Here is a 17515-nt window from a genome sequence, read left to right as displayed (position 1 = left end):
TATTGGCCAGCACACAGAACGAGTACAGTGTGAGAACAAGTGGAAAAGTCTTGTAGGATCCCATAAAATAGTTTCAAATCATGAAAGCTTGAAGAGAAAAAATTTTCTGGAGCGTGGAATCATCAGTGCCTCCTAAGTTATTTCCTGTAAGGGTCTGTTTTAATGCAAACTGCTTTTTAAGCATCACTGGATTGCCCACCTTTTATTTCTGGAGAAATGTTCATGTCTCCTTGGGTCGAAGCACACCAATACTAGGCTCTCTATTGTATGTGCAAAACAACAAGCATATTTTTTAGTTATTGTTTTACCAAAGTGCATGTCACTTTCCCAGAAAAACAACTGTTTAAGTTTGATCTCCTGCTGCCAGGTTTAACTCAGACACTGCCTGAAGCTAATGCCCTGGTATGTTTTTGTTCAGTGAGTTATTATTCCCAGATGGAAGTCTAATATCTTACACCATTCAGTTAGAGCTTTGGCTTTCCACTTCAATATTGTGAAGATAGTTTCTTCAAACACATGGTTGTAATTTATTGCCCTTCTCTTGACGTGTGTGTGCAATTGATTGAAATCAAAGCGTAATGAGGACCAGGGCGTCTGGATAAATCTATTCATTTTAGATTCTGTGTTCTGTTGTTTTGGGTTGGAGATAATCAGTGCTTTAATTAAGTAATCTAATCGCTCTTTGTTGTCTGGAAGAAATCATTTCTGAAGTGATTAAATAGACCTCCCTGGGGAAGGATGCTGCTGATCTGAATATCTCTACAAACAAGATGAGTTTTGGCAACTCTGGACTAGTTTAGTAACCTGACATGCATTTAGAGTCATTCTGCTCCTCAGAATATTTTTATTGATTAGGGCTTTGAGTTCCTTCAACAGAATAAATCATGAAGCCTTGAACTTTTGCTTCTGCCCTTGTTTTGATGTTGATCTATTTTCAACTTACGTTAGGGCTCTGGATGAGGAATTTGATAGGAGTGGAAGGAGGTCTGGGAGAGGACTGACCTCTAAAATATGTCTTCATTGCGTATAATCCTCTTGTTACTGAATCTTGGATTGCAGTTGTCTGAAATGGAGTTTGTCACTCAAATTTATGATGTGTTTTTAATGTTCTTAGGTATTAGAAATGCTGAGGATGGCACCCATGCCTTTAACTTTGAGAATGCTCAGGGGTGACTTTTATTGATGTTTTATCTCATTGAACAGCCTTGATTCGCTCAACGTCAGGGATGTCTCATTTTGGCTAGACTCTGGCTCTTGACCGCTGAACTTTTTGATGTTGTCTCTACCACTGAGTATCTTCAAATGTCCTGGAAGCTCTCGATAACTTTACTCTTTTTAGCTGTTCTTACCTTTTGCCTCAGTTTGTTTTGGGTTCTGTGCATGAACCACCTCTGGTGTTAACCTTTCTTTACTTCACTTCATAGGGAACAATGGCAAAACTGTATTAGGGCCGCCCTCCAACTTTAACTCTTTCAGATTGCTGCTACAGTCGTCATCTCATGTGTTCTTTCCTGACTTTCTGTACCCCTTTACCTGGTATCATACATCCTTTTACGTGATCTGATAGACCATGACATCCTCTGAGCAGAGTTCATTCCTCTCTGATTTTGAAAACACTCTGCGCTTCCGAGAATGTTTGAAGGAACTGTTGTATTTATCGGTTTGACCAAATTTGATTTATTTTGTATACAGAACATGCACCTATCCCACCAAGTAAATAAAAAGAGAGGACCAGATGTAAGGGATGTAATTAATGATTTGGGGTTAGCAGACACTACCAGTGCTCCTGCCTGTAGCTATACATGGGGGAGCAGCCGCTGAGCTTCGCTCCCTGCAGCCCGCAGTGTAACTTTCAGCTCACAAAGTGATTAGGCAGCTGCAAGCTCTTTATATAAGCATTCTGTCTGTGTTTAGATGTAAACTTAGTTTGCCTAAACTAAAAACCCATGGAAAGCTTTGAAGTGACTTTATTGCCATTAGCTCACTGTTCCTCATTAATGGTTACTAGCCCTTTGTGATGGCTTTCTCTTGGGCATGATAGTTACTGTGGTTTTCACAGCAAGGGCCCTGCAGATTGAATCCAGATGCATTTGTTATGCATCCTAGCACTAAGGAAACCTGACTTTCCATCTCACTGCTGGCTAGGCTTTTGCACAATAGGGTGTGACATCAGGATTATGTCATCTGTGTGATTCTTGCCTCCGGGTTAGACTGATAAGTACAAGATGAAGTTTCATAAGACAGACCTAAACTGCCAAGATGCTCGCTGCTTTAATGTCCGTGTGCTTTTAAAATTAAAACCATGATGTTTTCCCAAGGAAATTGTTTAGACATAAGTGTAAACAGACCAGTGTTGGGGTCCCTTCTTTAGCTCACCCGTAGCCAGCTTAAAACTCAAAACAGCTCCAAAATTGAAGTTGTTAGGCATTATACAGAGTGAATTTAGAAGAGAAGAGGAAAAATAAAGTATACTTACATGCTGTAAAAACTAAATTAGTTGCTCTTCATCTGATTTTTTTTTTTGGGGTGCTTCATTTTGGAGCATTTCTGGACAGACTGCATTCTTATCTTCTGAATCTGCGATTTTCAGCAGAGGAGTTTTCCCTTGGGTTCCCACGGTTCTGTGTGATTACATAAAATCTGAATGCTGGAGAGAGCGAGCTCGGGTTATGAGGCCAGTGCTGATGATGCAGCATTATTCTGAAACACCGCTCTCTGAAGGTTTTAAATCCCTAAAATGAGGTGATTTACATACTTTCAAAAATGGAGCGGGACTAGATTTTAAAGTATCAGTTTACTGTGATCTGAAATTTTTGAACTGATTCTCTCTAATAATACATGTCTGTGTTTGTACTCAGAAATTAACTTCTGTCACAAATGCACGGTGTTCTCATGATGGAAATTTGAAGACTAGAGTAAGAACTAGTCCTAGCCATCTTGCAGCATATCTGATAAATGCATATTTGAAAAGAGAAGTCTCTCACACGAAATCTGTAGCCTGTGCAGACTCTGGCACGCGTAGTACATGACACGCGAGGCTGCTGCTGCTGCCTTTTCCCCTCCTACCCATATTTGAATTGTAGCTGGCAGCATCTAAAATGTGTCAGACTGCTGGTTGATGGAGCTGTGGGCTGTCTCTGCAGAGCGCACTGGTCGAGTGGATGGGTGTGAGTGAGAGACTTGGTAGCAGTTGGTGCTTCCTTGTGCGTAATGAACCGGTTACGCATTTGGCCGTGTTACAAAGTGACCCATTGTCTTCGTTATTAGCTGTCTAATGGAACTGTTTCGAGGTGACTTCCCAAGAAGGATTTGGTCATTAGGTTCCATCTGCCAAGAGCAATTGGGTGGTAAGGAAAATGTGAGCAATACAGCGTTGTGTTTTGTTTTAATAATGAGAGGTACCAGAAAACACAAAATCTGAGGTTCTGGAAGATATTTAGCCTTCAGGATCCCATTGTTTGGATACTGTTTTCCTTCCATGCAGAGTTCCTACACTTCACAACTCTGCTTCACAGTTTGAGTCATCCCACCACGGTCCAGATGTGTGCTTTTAAGTACAACTGGCATTGAAGTTACACATACCTAACGAGATTGGTATGTTTGCTCCAGGGATTTTTGCACCTGTGTATGCTGGAAAGAATTTCTGTAAAATACCTGTACAGAGTCCGTGGGCATACTTTGGGCTGCGTTCATAAACGGTGGTGAAAAACAGCTGCTCTGAATACACAAACATTTTACCTTCTTCCTTGTAAGTATTTAGGTAACATTCTTAAAGCATTATACAGTTACACTCCTGGGACCAAAGAAGGGGAGAGAGAAGAATTTGAAATCCACTGTATTCAGTGGGAGAAGAGTTAAATCCTGGTGTTGCTGGTACCAACATGCCCTTTTTAGTAAAAAACAGGCGCTCAAGCCTCATTACTAGAAAGCTGGGCACAGGCAGTGAAGTCATTTACTGACAACTCTGATCTCTTGATGTTGTCCTAACAACTTTTTTCCCCTTTGAGCTACAAGGTTGCAGGTGATTTGAATAAACACCTCAGCAATGTTTTGGGCTTGGTAGGGAGTGGGTTGCTAAAATTTCCCGTTTCCTTCATGTTTGTGTTGGTTTGAAATTACGGGGTACAAGCAAGCACAGGGGGAGGACTGGGGGATTGTTACCAAGTCGTTTGCCATTAGCATCGTCTGTTTTTATAATAGCTGAAGTGTCAGCTTCCTCACTTCATCTTTCAGGTAACGTGTCTGGTTGCTGTTAGACACTAGCTTCTCTGGTTGTGACTTTGATCGTTGTCACTGTAGTGAAAACATCTGTAGGGTGAATGCTCAATATTTTCCTCTGGGGCAGATTTTTTTTTAAAGACAGGTCTGTTGGAAGAAATTGATCTAAATGGAGACACTTCCCTTTCTGTGCTGAAATTCTCTAGTTGGAAAAGGTATCTGTGCAACGTTGAGGGGGGAATTTATACACACACACATATATATAAATATATTTTGCTGCTTTGCAAGAGCCAATTTGAAATACTGCAACTCTTTTGAAGATCCTCGTGGTCCTTCTGAGATTCCAGGTATGGGTACTTTGGCATCAGGGTTTTGTGTGCTGCAGGAGTCATAAGCCAGATAGAAAAACCCACCCACTGTCTTTGGCTCTCCGTTCCTTACTGGAAAATACACAAGTGTTTTTATGGATGAGTGATTTGGTTCTAGAGTGCAATTGAGAGTCATAGCTTGTTTTTATTGCTGTGTGGTGGAAACTTATTTTCTCAGCATACAGTCCAACATTCATTTGTAAGGCTTCTGAGAAATAGAATGCTATTGGGAAGGTTGTGGTGTATTTTCTGATCTGTTATTTAGCGGTAAAACAAAATGATTAATCTGTCCTCCTTTACTGAGGTATCTGCTGGAAGCTGGGGATTTCCTCCCCTGATAGGTCCCTCTTGAAGTTATGGCTTTGTTCTGGCCACGGTCTTTTCTGTTTCAGCCTGGTTACAGCTCAAGTTCCTTAAACAAGTTTCCATCCTGTCTCTCCACCCGCTTAAACTTCAAACACTTCATAAAGCTTTGGATCACTCTTAGCTTAAATATTTTCTTTTATTCTTGCGTTCATAAAGTAGGTCAGTCCTGAGTGTGACATTTTTTGTATAAAACAGCTTTTTCCAGGAGTTCTGTGGTTGATGAGTAACGGATATAAAACTTAAGTGTTTGATCATGACATTAAAACTAGAATTGATTTTGAGTGGAATGCTATTCTGAATTTTGCAGAGAGAAAGAGTGATTTTGCTGGGCCATATGCCACTCAACCAACTTCCTGGGCAGCTTTATAGAAGGTGGTTTTACCGGAGATGGAAGAACTCTGTCCTCGGAGCAGACAGATGTAGTTTGGCAGCGTAACCTTTAGCGTGTTGGTCAAGGGCCATGACTGGCTCATGACAACCATGGGACTGTTTTTTGTTGTTCCTCTAACCAACTTCTGCCTGTAGGTAAGTGCAGGGACTGTCCCCCTTGTGCTCTGCGCAAGAAAGGTCTGTGCTTTTATGCAGAAGAGGACCGATAGTTTTTCTTTGAATTGCCATCCTTTGAGAACAGCTTACCCTTTGGGGATGTTTCTGAGGTACCCCATTAGGAACTGCAGTTTTCCTCCCACATCGGGTCTCTTGCCCATCTTAGAAGTGATGATTGCCTTATGTTGAGCCTTGGATACCTTGGGAGAGAACTCAAGCTCTAGAAAACAGAGATGTGCCACTTAAAAACAGGAGGGTAACATACCAAAAACGTGTATCAAGAACAGGGGGTCAAATAAAATTCTGTTCCATCCAGGATCTGTGGGGGGCTTTCAAATTGTTCTGCTGCAAATACTGCCTCTGGTTCTGATGGGTATGTGCTCTGGTTTGCCCATCCGTTTCCATCACAGAGAAGATACCTGTTTATGCCTTCCAGGAACTTTTTCCAAGCTGATTCTCTCTCATGCTCGGATTTTAGTAAGGACTGACTTATTTTTTTTTAATCTGTGGTGAAGGGGTTTCTTGGAGATAGTCTGGATTTGTTGCAAGGCCAAGTTTGAGTGTAGATTTAAATTCCTAACAATTTGTCTGTCATCCAGTTTTTCTTCGTGTAGCAGCCAATTAACCTGTATTACTAATAAATTTTTCTTGAAGAAAACAAGTTTCAAGTAATGTTCCCCTCTTCCAACATGGCTTTCATGGGATTTGATAGTCTTCAGAAAATCCCACTTCAGTACATTTTAGTTGCTGCATGGGGAAAGGTAAAATCTAATGTTGTGACCTATTCTATATATTTTCTCCCCGTGAAGAATGAGTGATGTTTTGGAATTATTATGTATTGGTGGAACACAGAGGAGGCTCTGGCTAATATTTATCCCGGCATGCCTTGGATTCATAATGGTTCAATCACTGGCATTGTTGTTTGAGTCTCAAAATACTGGATCTGACTATGTCAAAGCAACTTTATTGAAATAGCATGTTAGTATTTAAAACAATATTAATACTATATTTGATTCATTAAATATACAAAGGCAAGTTAAAGCATTTCCATGTGTGCACTGTTAGTTCTGGCAGGAGGTTCTTCAGATGGTTTTATGTGGTTTCAGACAACATTTTAGCACATTCTTAAAATACCCACAAAAGCCTTTATGTAAAATCTCATAAAGGTGAACCACATAAAAATGATTTTTTTCCTGTTTCATGTCATTAGGATCAAAGTACAGTAGGTAAGAATAAATTTCCCCAAACCTTGTTTCAGTCCCTGTCTTAATTAATGTTTCATGCTCATAGCAAGCTCATAAAGTGTGTAATAGGGGAAACTGTCTGTAGACACTAATATTCTCAGCGATTTCTCAGTTCTTTTTGAATGAAATCACTTATTTTTTATATGAATACTTCAAGCAAACTTTCTGTGGAAATGGGCGGTGCTTTGTGTTCTCTGGTCTTTGAGTCAAACTGGTCAAACTGTTCTTTGGTCAAAGGAAGCATCAGTCAGGTTGGAGCTCAGCTTTGCTGAGGGACTGAAATTCTTGTTAACTGCATTAAACAAAATCCATTTGTGAATTCCCCAGGGGATATGGTGTTTGTTGGTTTGTTAGGTTTAAATTGCCTGCTGGAAGTCTGGCTTTAGCATGCCTGTGGAGCTACGGGCTTTCCTTTGATGGCATGCTCTCGGTTGCCTAACAAATATCATAGGGCAGTGCTGTGTATGGTTGTTTCCTAAATGCCTGGTCTAAGCTTGTTGGTGACTAGCAGTAGGCAACCACTGAAAATAAAATGATGTGTGATGAGTTAACATGAAGTCGTATACACTCCTTGGGACAGCACTGATTTTGGTATAGGCATGGATGCACACTACTGAGGAGAATCAGGGTTGTTTTAGGCCTTAAAAAAAAATACCAAACCCATCTCTAAATGCAGAGAGAACATTCAAAGCTACATAAGCTATTTGTAATAACTTCCTTATACCTTTTCTCTTGGCTTGTGGAAAAGGATACGTTAGCGTCGCTGAATCTGCAGCACTTCAAGCTAAGACAAAGTCCAAAACACACAATAAATGAAATCTTACATGCCATTAATAACTGTCAGGATCATGTTTAGAAAGGAGGAGAACATGAAGATGGGAGGTTTCAACAAGTTTTTCATGTCGGCAATGAGTGATTCTGTCCTTTCTTGCTGAGGAGAAACATGCAGTCACTTGCACATCTTTGTGATTGTGCCACTTGTGCCAGCGAGGTGCAGGAACAAGGAGCTGCTTAATCTGCAGGGCTCCTGGGAACTGTCTGTCACAAAAGCTCCTCGTTTCTCTGGGTGATGGGCTTTTGCTCTCCTTCAGACAAGAAATTCCCAGGTGTTTTGTCTTCTTTATATACATACTTGCAGAACAGTCAGAATAAAAACCATCTGACTACTAAAATTTCTTGTCATTCATCTGTGTTTGCTGAAGCTGCCTCTCCTCCTTTCCTTAACCTTTCACCAGAGGTGGTGGTTCTGTGCAGCATTAAGTTCATCAATGAGATCTATGAGTTGTGTGCCATGACAAGTATTCCCTCTTGTGTGATGCTCATTATGGCTCTTTGATAACTTGAGAATGGAGACGGTTGTTAAATGCGGTAGGTTACAGTTTCATTTTTCTAGAAGCCAAATTTGCTCCTTGTGCATCACCCTTCCTACAGCCTTGGGTTGTTTACCATTATTTTAAAGTGTCTTTCATCTAGCACGTAAGGAGCTTGGCAGTAGTGCTGTAAAGGAATTGAGTTCTGCAGATGTCATTGTTTTGTTAGTTTTCTAACAGTGTACTTTGTACTACCAGAAACCTGAGATTTAGGTGGTTTCTGTCATCTACTGTATCTGAGGCTGGAATAATATGTGAACCTAGACAGCATCTCTTCTAAGAACTTTGGGTTTTGATTCAGTTCCACTTGGAATAAATCAGTAAGTTATCTTCACACAAACTCTTGAGACAGCAGCATAAAGCTACTTACTTGCTCCCTTCTGTCTTAATTAGCAGACCTTGTTGTAAAGAACTTCCAGCCTTGCCCAATAGCAGGAGAGAAGGGGGGGGAAAGAAAACCAACTGTAAAATAAAGTCTTACACTCAGCCTACTTTGTAGCTTGTGTTTTCACCAGCTGTTACATTTAATTGGAATGCAATTAAAGAGGAATTGTTTGCTAAAGTACTGTAGAAATGCATAGCTAGCTTTGTTTCTCACTAGACTTTTATTCTCCTTTACAGAAACATAGTTTTTTTGTAATTAAAATGTGTATTATAAGATGATATGAACTGGTGTGTTTCCAGGTATCTAACTATTGAGAGAGTGCTGTCTTACCATTAAAAATCTTTGGTAGGATATAAAGATTCTGTATTATTATTATTAGACTCTGATTTAGATGTTGTTTACTTTTAACATACCTATTGGATTGCATCCTGCAGGTATTTTGAAGGTGGAGTCTCCTCTGTCTACCTCTGGGATCTGGATCATGGTTTTGCTGGTGTGATCCTCATTAAGAAAGCTGGAGATGGATCAAAGAAGATTAAGGGATGCTGGGATTCCATCCACGTGGTGGAGGTTCAGGTACAGCCTCTGGGGCAGCTGATATTCCTAAGTGAAAACAAAACCCAGTTAATTCCAGACAGTTAACGAGCACAGGTGTTCCACTGAACAATACAATATTGTGTTAGGGGCTGTAAACTTCTTTTCCATGTTAATTTTTGAAAATTCCCTGAAGCAATTTGGATAAAGATAAGTCAGGGCTGTAATCAAAAAGAATCCCAGAAGAATTGAAAGTATGTTACTTTCTGTGTGTGTGATTCTGAGATTTTTTTTTTTTTTAATGTAAAGGTCTACAGATAAATACCACAAATTAGGTAATAAAAACAAGGTAATGGGAGGTTAAATTGCTCTAGCTAGATTTGCTTTTGGAAAATTGTAGAAAGGTGCATGCTTGCAATTGTCTGTCAGAAATAGACTGTGCTCTGTACGTGCACTTAAATGTACCTCTCCTGTTGCATATGCAATCTCTGGGGCCAGCCACCTTTTAGTTTTTGGAGGGGTTTTAATCTTTTGTGTCTTTCCTTTTTCTTATCCTTCCACTTCTAGGAGAAATCCAGCGGCCGTACTGCTCATTACAAGCTGACCTCCACAGTGATGCTGTGGTTGCAGACTAATAAAACTGGTTCTGGTACCATGAACCTTGGCGGGAGCCTTACCAGACAGGTAGGTCTGCAAATTGCACTGGAATACCCTACAGCCCCTTGCCTTATTTATATATCCAGTAGCCTCAGCTGGGAACAAAAAGTTTATTTTGTGAGGTGTTGTATAAACATCTGTTTTCCTGCTTCATATGCAGCCCAGTGAAGCAGTTAATCTGCAGTCGTGTGATTACCAGGAAGCCCTTTCAGCTTTGCCTGATGGCAGAATAGCTTTCAATTAGAAATACAAAATATTCAGTAGGAGCTCAGATTTTATTTTAAGTCTTGGTTTTGTGGTTGGTACTCTTAAACTTTTATACTTCTGCATGTGTTGCCTGGACAGATCATTTTATCTTTAAGATTTGCCCACTTCATTACTAGAAAATTCCAATAGGATTATAAAAACATTACATCTCTTTTTTTAAAAAGCAAGGTAGGCCAGACCTGTATTTTGCATAGACCCTAGGATTCTTCTGTTCTTAGGCTTCACGTATCTTCTAGTATCCTTCTTCATTATTTTTCATCCTGCTGTACCAGGACAATGATTTAAATAAATAAATATCTTCTAGTCATTTGTTTTTTTGTGCCAGTTCTAGTTACTTAGACGGCTTCTTGAGAAAGCCATTTTTCAGAGGGAAGGTGCCACACTGATGGCTGTTCAGGCAGTGCTGCTATCTTAGGTCTGCCAGGTCTTGCCTGTCAGACACTGACTTCACTGGCTGAAGGTGCTTCTGCCCCAGCCACCTGCCCAAAGGGTCCCTTCTCTTTATGGCGTGCTGCTGATGAATTGGGGTTGCTCAAGATCTGGATTGTGGAAGTCAGTGACTCAAGAGGAGTAATAAACTCTGGGGGACAGGAGGCGTATTGTATGGTTGTGAGTGGCTAGAGCGATTGGCAGTTGCTAAGACTCCTTTATGAGACTTCCCAGGGCAGACCGTTGGTTTTGATACAAAGGACAATGCAGGCTGGTAAACACTCCATGGTTTTGTAGAGGTTTGAGGCAGGTGAGGGAACAAAGGATCAGTGATGGCAGAGAGAGGAACTGAATTGGATTAGCATTGTAGTCACAGAAGCTTGCTCCTAGGTGATTTTTCTTTCCACGTTGATTTACAAAAGAGGCTGCTGCAAGAGCAGGAGGGGAGAAAAAGGCGTCTGGAGACAGTTTTGAGCATTGTGTACTCTTTTAAAACATTTGCAGTACTTACACCCGAGTTATGGTGACCCGGACAAATATTTAATCACAGGCCTTCCTAAGACTTTAAATCATAGCTGTGAAGTGGACGCCAAGGGCTTGACTCGAGCCATGGCCTTATGGTGTGTGAGAGCTTTGCCAAAAAAAACAAGAGTCTGTTGAGAATAGGTGTCCTCAGTACACCTTGGCCTGAAGTGCTGGGCCTTGTTTAGTTTGACTTTCACTCTCTTAGCTTTAGTGGGGAGATTCATGCTTCTGTCATCATTTTAACAGTAGACCATTTAATTCATATGTGATGCATTAAAGCAGGGGCCTGCTTCCAATGTAAGTAACCATAAAGAAGCCACTGGGGTAATGATGCACTGCTTCTGCACAAACAAAGGAAACTTAAAATCTAAAACTCATCTTTGGGCTGGAGATTTTCTGCTTTGCAGGCTTAACGGGACAGGCTTCGTCAGAATCCAGCACAGAAAACGAGATCTTCATCGTGCCTTGAGGTGTGCTATGGGAAAAGGAGCTCTTTGTCCTGAGCTGCTTATTTGGCTGTAGCTGGACTAAACTCCTGAGTGCCAGGCTTTTGCTTTTTGTGCTGTAAAATCAGTTTGCCCCATTACCTAGGGACAGCAAGTTTTGTTTGTACTTTTTGATGGGCTTTTTATACAGCCTGCAGTGAACTTAAGCATTGAAAGTAGCTTTTAGTTCTCTCTTGAATGGCATGTTACTGTTTAACTTAGACAATATTGGTAATCTGTTGTTCTAAGCATAATTTTGAAATAATTTTGTCTGTGATAAATTGTTCATGTTTTTGGTAAACTCAACATTTAAGGTACTTGACCACCTTTGATCCTAAAATGTGAAGAGCAGATGTCCGTATATTTCAGTGGAAGCGTTTGAAGTGTTCACAAGCTTTGTAATATCCTGGCTTATAAACTGATGGCACAGAGAACCTTTCAATGCTTGGAAAGGCCAGGCTGTTGAGAGCCATTACTTTGAAATCAGTTTTGCCTCATAGCTGCAAATTGGTTACTTTTCAAGCGTTGACTGGAATGATTAACTTAGAGGCCAGGAGCAGGCGCAAAGGAACAGCTAATGGAATGCCTCCTGATTTACCACCTCTGGCAACTACAGAGAGCTGGGCATGTCCCACGCTGAAATGCTATGGGGAGCGTTTGCAACTTCTTATGAAAATGCTTGCTCAGTAATTCCCCTTCCTAATGTCTGCAGATTACACTTGGTGCAAGTCCTGTTTGTTCTGTAAATGGGCAGCACAGCACAGTACTGTGGCAGAACCGAATCTAAAAGAGCCCAAGACATTCTCTGCTGTCACTTCCTATTGTTGAAACATTGTTGCCCCACATCAGACACAAATATACCTATTTTTTGTTTTTAATTTTTGTTGCCTTTATCGAGACAGTTTGGAGAAACTTGTCTTTACATTTCCAGAATATCCCCAAACTCCTCTTAGAAGGCTCCTGCTATAAGGGTATTCCAAATGTTGAATTCCTAAGAATAACGTCTTTTTTTTTTTCTCTCCCTGTCCAAGACACCATATATTTCAGTGTTCCTACACCTGGATTGGGGCCATGGGATGATATGTTCTGGGTAGATATTACTTAAAGTCATTTCCCTCTCCTATGTCTACTTTAGTGTCATACAGTGAGAACTGATGCCTCTCTTCCAATTTGCTAAACTGCTACTTCTCAGTGGTTTTCCCAATGCAGTTCAAGTGCTGCTGTAGGAGCTGGGATATCTATACTGTTGTCCCTTTGTCTTTGTTTATAATTGGAAAGTAACTGTACAAGCATTTTACATTTGTAAGTAGGCAGAATAGGGAAAGAGAAGAGACGTGAGAGACTTGAGTGAGGAGCTGACCTGTTTTAGGAAGTTGAAAATCTCCTTCGTGTAGCTTTAAATTTACTTGACTTAGTGGTTTTCAAATGAGAACTTAAGGCTTTTCCTTTATCCATTCAGTTATGTAAAGGTATTCATGACAGTTGGAGTGTGGACTAATTGAAATGTCATGTTCTGAACAGTTTTGGTTAAAATATGGAATTCAAATACTTTCCTGATCAAATATAGAAATGTGTGTATATGTACACACACAACTCAAAAATGTATATTGTGATATAAATTTCTTTACTTAATTTATGTACGTTCATAATTGGTTTATGTGTATGTACAAACTATTGAGAGGATGAGAGATTCTTAGCCAGCTCTGTGCATGTGGGATCTATAGCACAATTTCTTTGAAAACAGGGAGAATTACAGCCTCAGTGACATCTTCACATTGGACATCGCATTAGTTCCTTATTGAAGGAGTCCTTTTGTATGGGAGAACACTTTTTTTTTTTTTGCCTGGTGAAGACTTTGTAGTTATCTTTAGCAATATGTGCTGGTGTTACACACTGCGTCTATATTTATGTTTGTAGCCATCAGACTTTGACTACAAATGACATTAGAGAAGAAAGTTTTGATGCAACTGGAAGGCTAAAGCTGTATTTTGTGCCCTCCTCTTGCTATGGTCCTCCCCAAAAAGGCAAGAAAAATCAGATAGAGATGTTCTATTTTTACAGTTGTCTAAACAAGGGTGCTCTTCCAGGCAGTCAGTGTTCTGGAGACAAGCCTGGATGCTTTTCAAGAGAGCTCGGAGCTGAAGCACCGCAGGCCAGGATGGAGGAAGTAACTCTCAGCGCACATCCGATACTGGCAGGCTTCAGTAAATACAAGGGCTGAGGCTGGAATTTGGATAGGGAAAGAGTGATCAGTGTGTTTTGTGCTGTCTGCGTCAATGAAGGGCTGCAGATTGAAGGGCTGTACATCTGAGAGGAAAGGAGCTCTACCTTCAGATTGCAAAAAGGAGCGATGCTTCCAGGGAAATGGGAAACGCCAGCAGCTTTTCAGTTACCTTGCACATTCTCCAGTGGCTGCAGGTAACTCCCACCCGCGTCCTGATTCAAGACAGATGCCTGGCAGATGATTCTCTCTCTGTCTGACAGACGTTAAGGTTCTGTCCTCTTTGTAGTGTATGTTGGCATTACTCATTTGCCACGGCACTGTACTGCTTTGGCTGAGCTTTGTGGTTTCCTTAGGCTGCATTTTTATTTAGAGTAAGAGCAGTCATATGGTCCTGTTTCACTTTATGCAAAGTAGATACAGCCTTCCAGCTTCCTGGCAGATAGTCAAAACTGCACTTTGCTGGTCGGATTCCTAGAGCCCCCCCTCCTTAAAAAACAAGACTAACAGGTGCCTTTCTGAGATCTCATAGCATACAAAGAACCCCTGTGTGTTTCCGAAGCCAGGATGAACATTGTGAGGAAGTGCCAGGTTGCTGAGGAAGAGGTTGGCTCAAAACCTATAGTTTATTTACATCTGAAGGTGTGGGAAGGAGAGGATGTAAAGTTGTAGGGGAAATGAAGCCTGGGATTTCAGATTAAAGCAGTACAGATGTGTGTTGATTTTCATGCTTGAAATACTCCGTAGCAAAGGTGGAACATTTTGCAGAGCTTGGATGAAGGCTGGTCTGCTGTAATCTGAGCTTTTCCTGTGTTTGGGAAGATGTGCCCTGTGATATATTACTGCTCAACAAAGCACCAGAAGAGACGTTTTGCCGTTTATCATAATAGGTAAATCCTCTGAGGCTAGTGCTCTGCAATTAGGCAAGTCATATATTTTCATCAAGCTGAGCTTTCATGTAAAGGCCTATCCCACTGACTTCCAGATGCTGTAGCAGTAAGCGGGGCGCTGGAGGAGCATGTTTCCACCAGCGGGATCTTCAGGTTGTAGCTGTCATGATCCTTGATCCCCACCCTCAGCTGTCCTCCAGTCCCATGGAGGCATCGTCTCTTCAATTGCCAAGGAGTATTTGGGGCGTGGAGGAAAACAGAGATACACTGAGCAGTGATCATCCAGGAAAGTGTTTCTGCTTCATGTAGCACATGGATCTTACAGAGTTTCAGTTTATTTAATAGCTGGTTTTAGAAAGAGAGTAGAAGTGAGCAAGTGGGGACTAGTGGCATGGAGAGCTGACGTAGTATCACCGGTTTTGCTCATGGTTTTGAATGTGCAGTTTGGTGAAAGGTAGGGGATATCTTTGGTTCCATTGATTAGAATAAATACGCTTGAAGACCATGAAAGGATGAGGTTAGTTCTTGGCTGATCTGTATAAAACCGCAAGCTATGTAGAGCTCACAACCTTCATTTAGCTGGTTAGAGTTTGAAATAAGTCTTGGAGAAAAAGGCCAATTTTTGCTTAACTGATATCCAAATAATTCCACATATTTTCCACCTGGATACTTCAGTCTGCCCACTGCCTGTGGCTTGGGAGCCTTTGGCTCACATTGGTCTGTTTGTGTTTCATTAAGGAGATTTTTCACATTGCTCTATGGCCAGAGCAGCTGTGGTTGTTGTCGTCAGTTTTTCAGAGCGACACGGTGGATGAATTTGCTTCTTATCTTTCTAGTATTTTTAGACACTGCCACGATGAACCAAAGTGTTTATCCAACGTACATTTCTCTTATTAACTCTTCCTCCAAGCAACGTTTACAGAAAGCCCAAACAGCTGCTCTGTTCTGTGCGGGGAACATCCAAAGTGACCAGCCAGCCACCGAGAGCTTAACGTACCCCAAAGAGTGAGTTTCCCTCTGAGTCAGACTTGTAGCAGATGGCTGGGGAAATGAGGCAAGGAAGCCAAGCAGTGTCTCTCTCGAATGGGAGAGGAGCGACTGAGCCATGTGGATTGGACTTGGCTCATTCTGGAGCATTAGGGTTTTTGGCTGAGCTCAACAGCAGATGGGGAGTGACAGTGGGAAGAGGAGCTGCTTGTTAACGTTAACTTAGAGAATGGAATTTCCCCTCCAAGCAATTTAACCCCTTTATTTAAGCAGATACAAGCTTTCTGCTTAGGACCGTACAGTAATGGCCAACGGAAGGAACCTTTAAAAATCCCAACAACTCTGCTGTTTGTATAACATGGCTGCTTACTGACTCTGAACTCCATTAAAACAGTGTCTCATAACATCTGGGCTTCTATAGCGTATAAAAATGTTTCCATTCTGGCAGCAGGTTTTATGGAGATGTAATAATACACTTTTTGCAAAAATAATTCTATTTTCAGATTCTGTTTCTTACCAATGAACTTAGCATGGCCAGGTGTGGAGGAGATGCAGTGGGGAGCTTGTGGAAGTAAATGACCCCCTGCCAGCTCCCCTGCTGCCCTCCATTCGGTCAATTTGCTGATAGTTCCCAAACTCACCATAACCTGTGTGTATGTGCACGTAGTTCAGATTTCTGTCCTCCCTCTACTGCGACTGGATCCATTCTCCCGGCAGCATGTCTCCGTTACGTGTAAACAATCTGACTATTCCTAAAGGAAAAAAAATAATCTTACTCTTTTTCTCTCCCTCTTCTAGGTTATCTTTTGCCTTTGGGGTTCCAGCTAAATTACATGCTTCCCCAAGCCTGTTAGAGACTTGGCTTATTAGAAGAAACCTGTAGCTGGTCCAGATACTTAAACTGTACCCTGAGGGAGGGATACGAACAGATGGATAAGAGAATTCAGAGGGATTAGTAAAACCCTTTGAAGACTGTTCTTCCCACTACATTCTTCTCCCAGTTTTGTTTTCGTGCCATCTCAGCACATCTTGTGCTGGTTGATGTTCCTGGGACTGACGTTCATTGCTCAACAGCTTGTCTGTGTTTAGCCAGAATTTTCATCTCAAGAACTTGGAAAGACGGTCTCTTTCCTAGCATCAGAAATTTATAGATCGTGGACAGACAGCCATGGCCTCTAGATGAACATTATGTTGGGTAAAAGGCAGATGAAATATGGAAAGTATGGCACTCTGCAGTGCCAGCTTCCAATTTTTGATCTTAGTGATGAAAACTCTTGCGTAGTTTGGTACCAGTCTGCTGTCGAGGCAGTACTAAGGGTGTGGTATCATGGTATATTTAAATTTGATCCAATTCTGAAATGCTTCTACATAATGCAGTCTGCTTTACACCCCCACCCCATGCTTAACACTCAGTACTTCCTTCTCCCAGCAGACAAATGTGTGATAAGCTACTCCTCTTTTTGGTCTAAAAGGGGAAAAAAAAGACTGTAAAATTTCTCATATACTTGCATTAAGTTAAATTATCAGCAGTCTTTCAGGTGGTTGTGATTTTTTTTTTTCATTTGACTGTTCTTTCCTTCTCTACTGGAGTGCAAATAATGCCTAGGGTGTCTTTTGCCAGGAGATCCTGAAAATGGAGAATGTGCCCCATGTGTGGTTGGAGGTAGTATTTGAGATGAAGATGAAAAGAAACAGCTGATTTTGCAGGGATAGCTCACAGCCATTAACACTGACAGCACCATCCTCGTGTGCATCTCATCAACAACATTGTTTTTGTATCCACATGCTGTGCTGCTAGCCCTGTTACACGTGCACTGCCATAGATCTCCCGCAGTCCCGTAGTAGGTAGGGAATGACAATTTTGTAGTGCCTGTCTACATCGGGGGGCTACAACAGGATTTTACTTTGATTCATGGCTTTCATTACACTGTGTTCCTGTTACCAACATGTGAGGCTTTGTCTAGTTCTAGGAATTTCTCAGCATGTTACCAGCCTGTTTGCACACTGAAAGAACAGTTACTCC

At 41.3% G+C, this 17515-nt stretch overlaps 1 protein-coding gene across 2 annotated transcripts in view; it reads left to right on the top strand.

The window, feature by feature from the left end:
• The window catches only part of CAPZB (capping actin protein of muscle Z-line subunit beta), a 62274-nt gene that overhangs the window by 39352 nt on the left and 5407 nt on the right, over window positions 1-17515 (top strand). For both annotated transcript variants that reach the window (XM_032201375.1, XM_032201374.1), the window contains exons 5-6: window positions 8932-9073; window positions 9599-9715. In XM_032201375.1, the coding sequence (XP_032057266.1) occupies window positions 8932-9073; window positions 9599-9715 (259 nt within the window). The remainder of the gene's footprint in view (window positions 1-8931; window positions 9074-9598; window positions 9716-17515) is intronic.

Source organism: Aythya fuligula, chromosome 21, assembly GCF_009819795.1.
Source record: "Aythya fuligula isolate bAytFul2 chromosome 21, bAytFul2.pri, whole genome shotgun sequence".
NCBI lineage: Eukaryota > Metazoa > Chordata > Aves > Anseriformes > Anatidae > Aythya > Aythya fuligula.
This window is presented reverse-complemented; position numbering and strand designations above follow the sequence as displayed.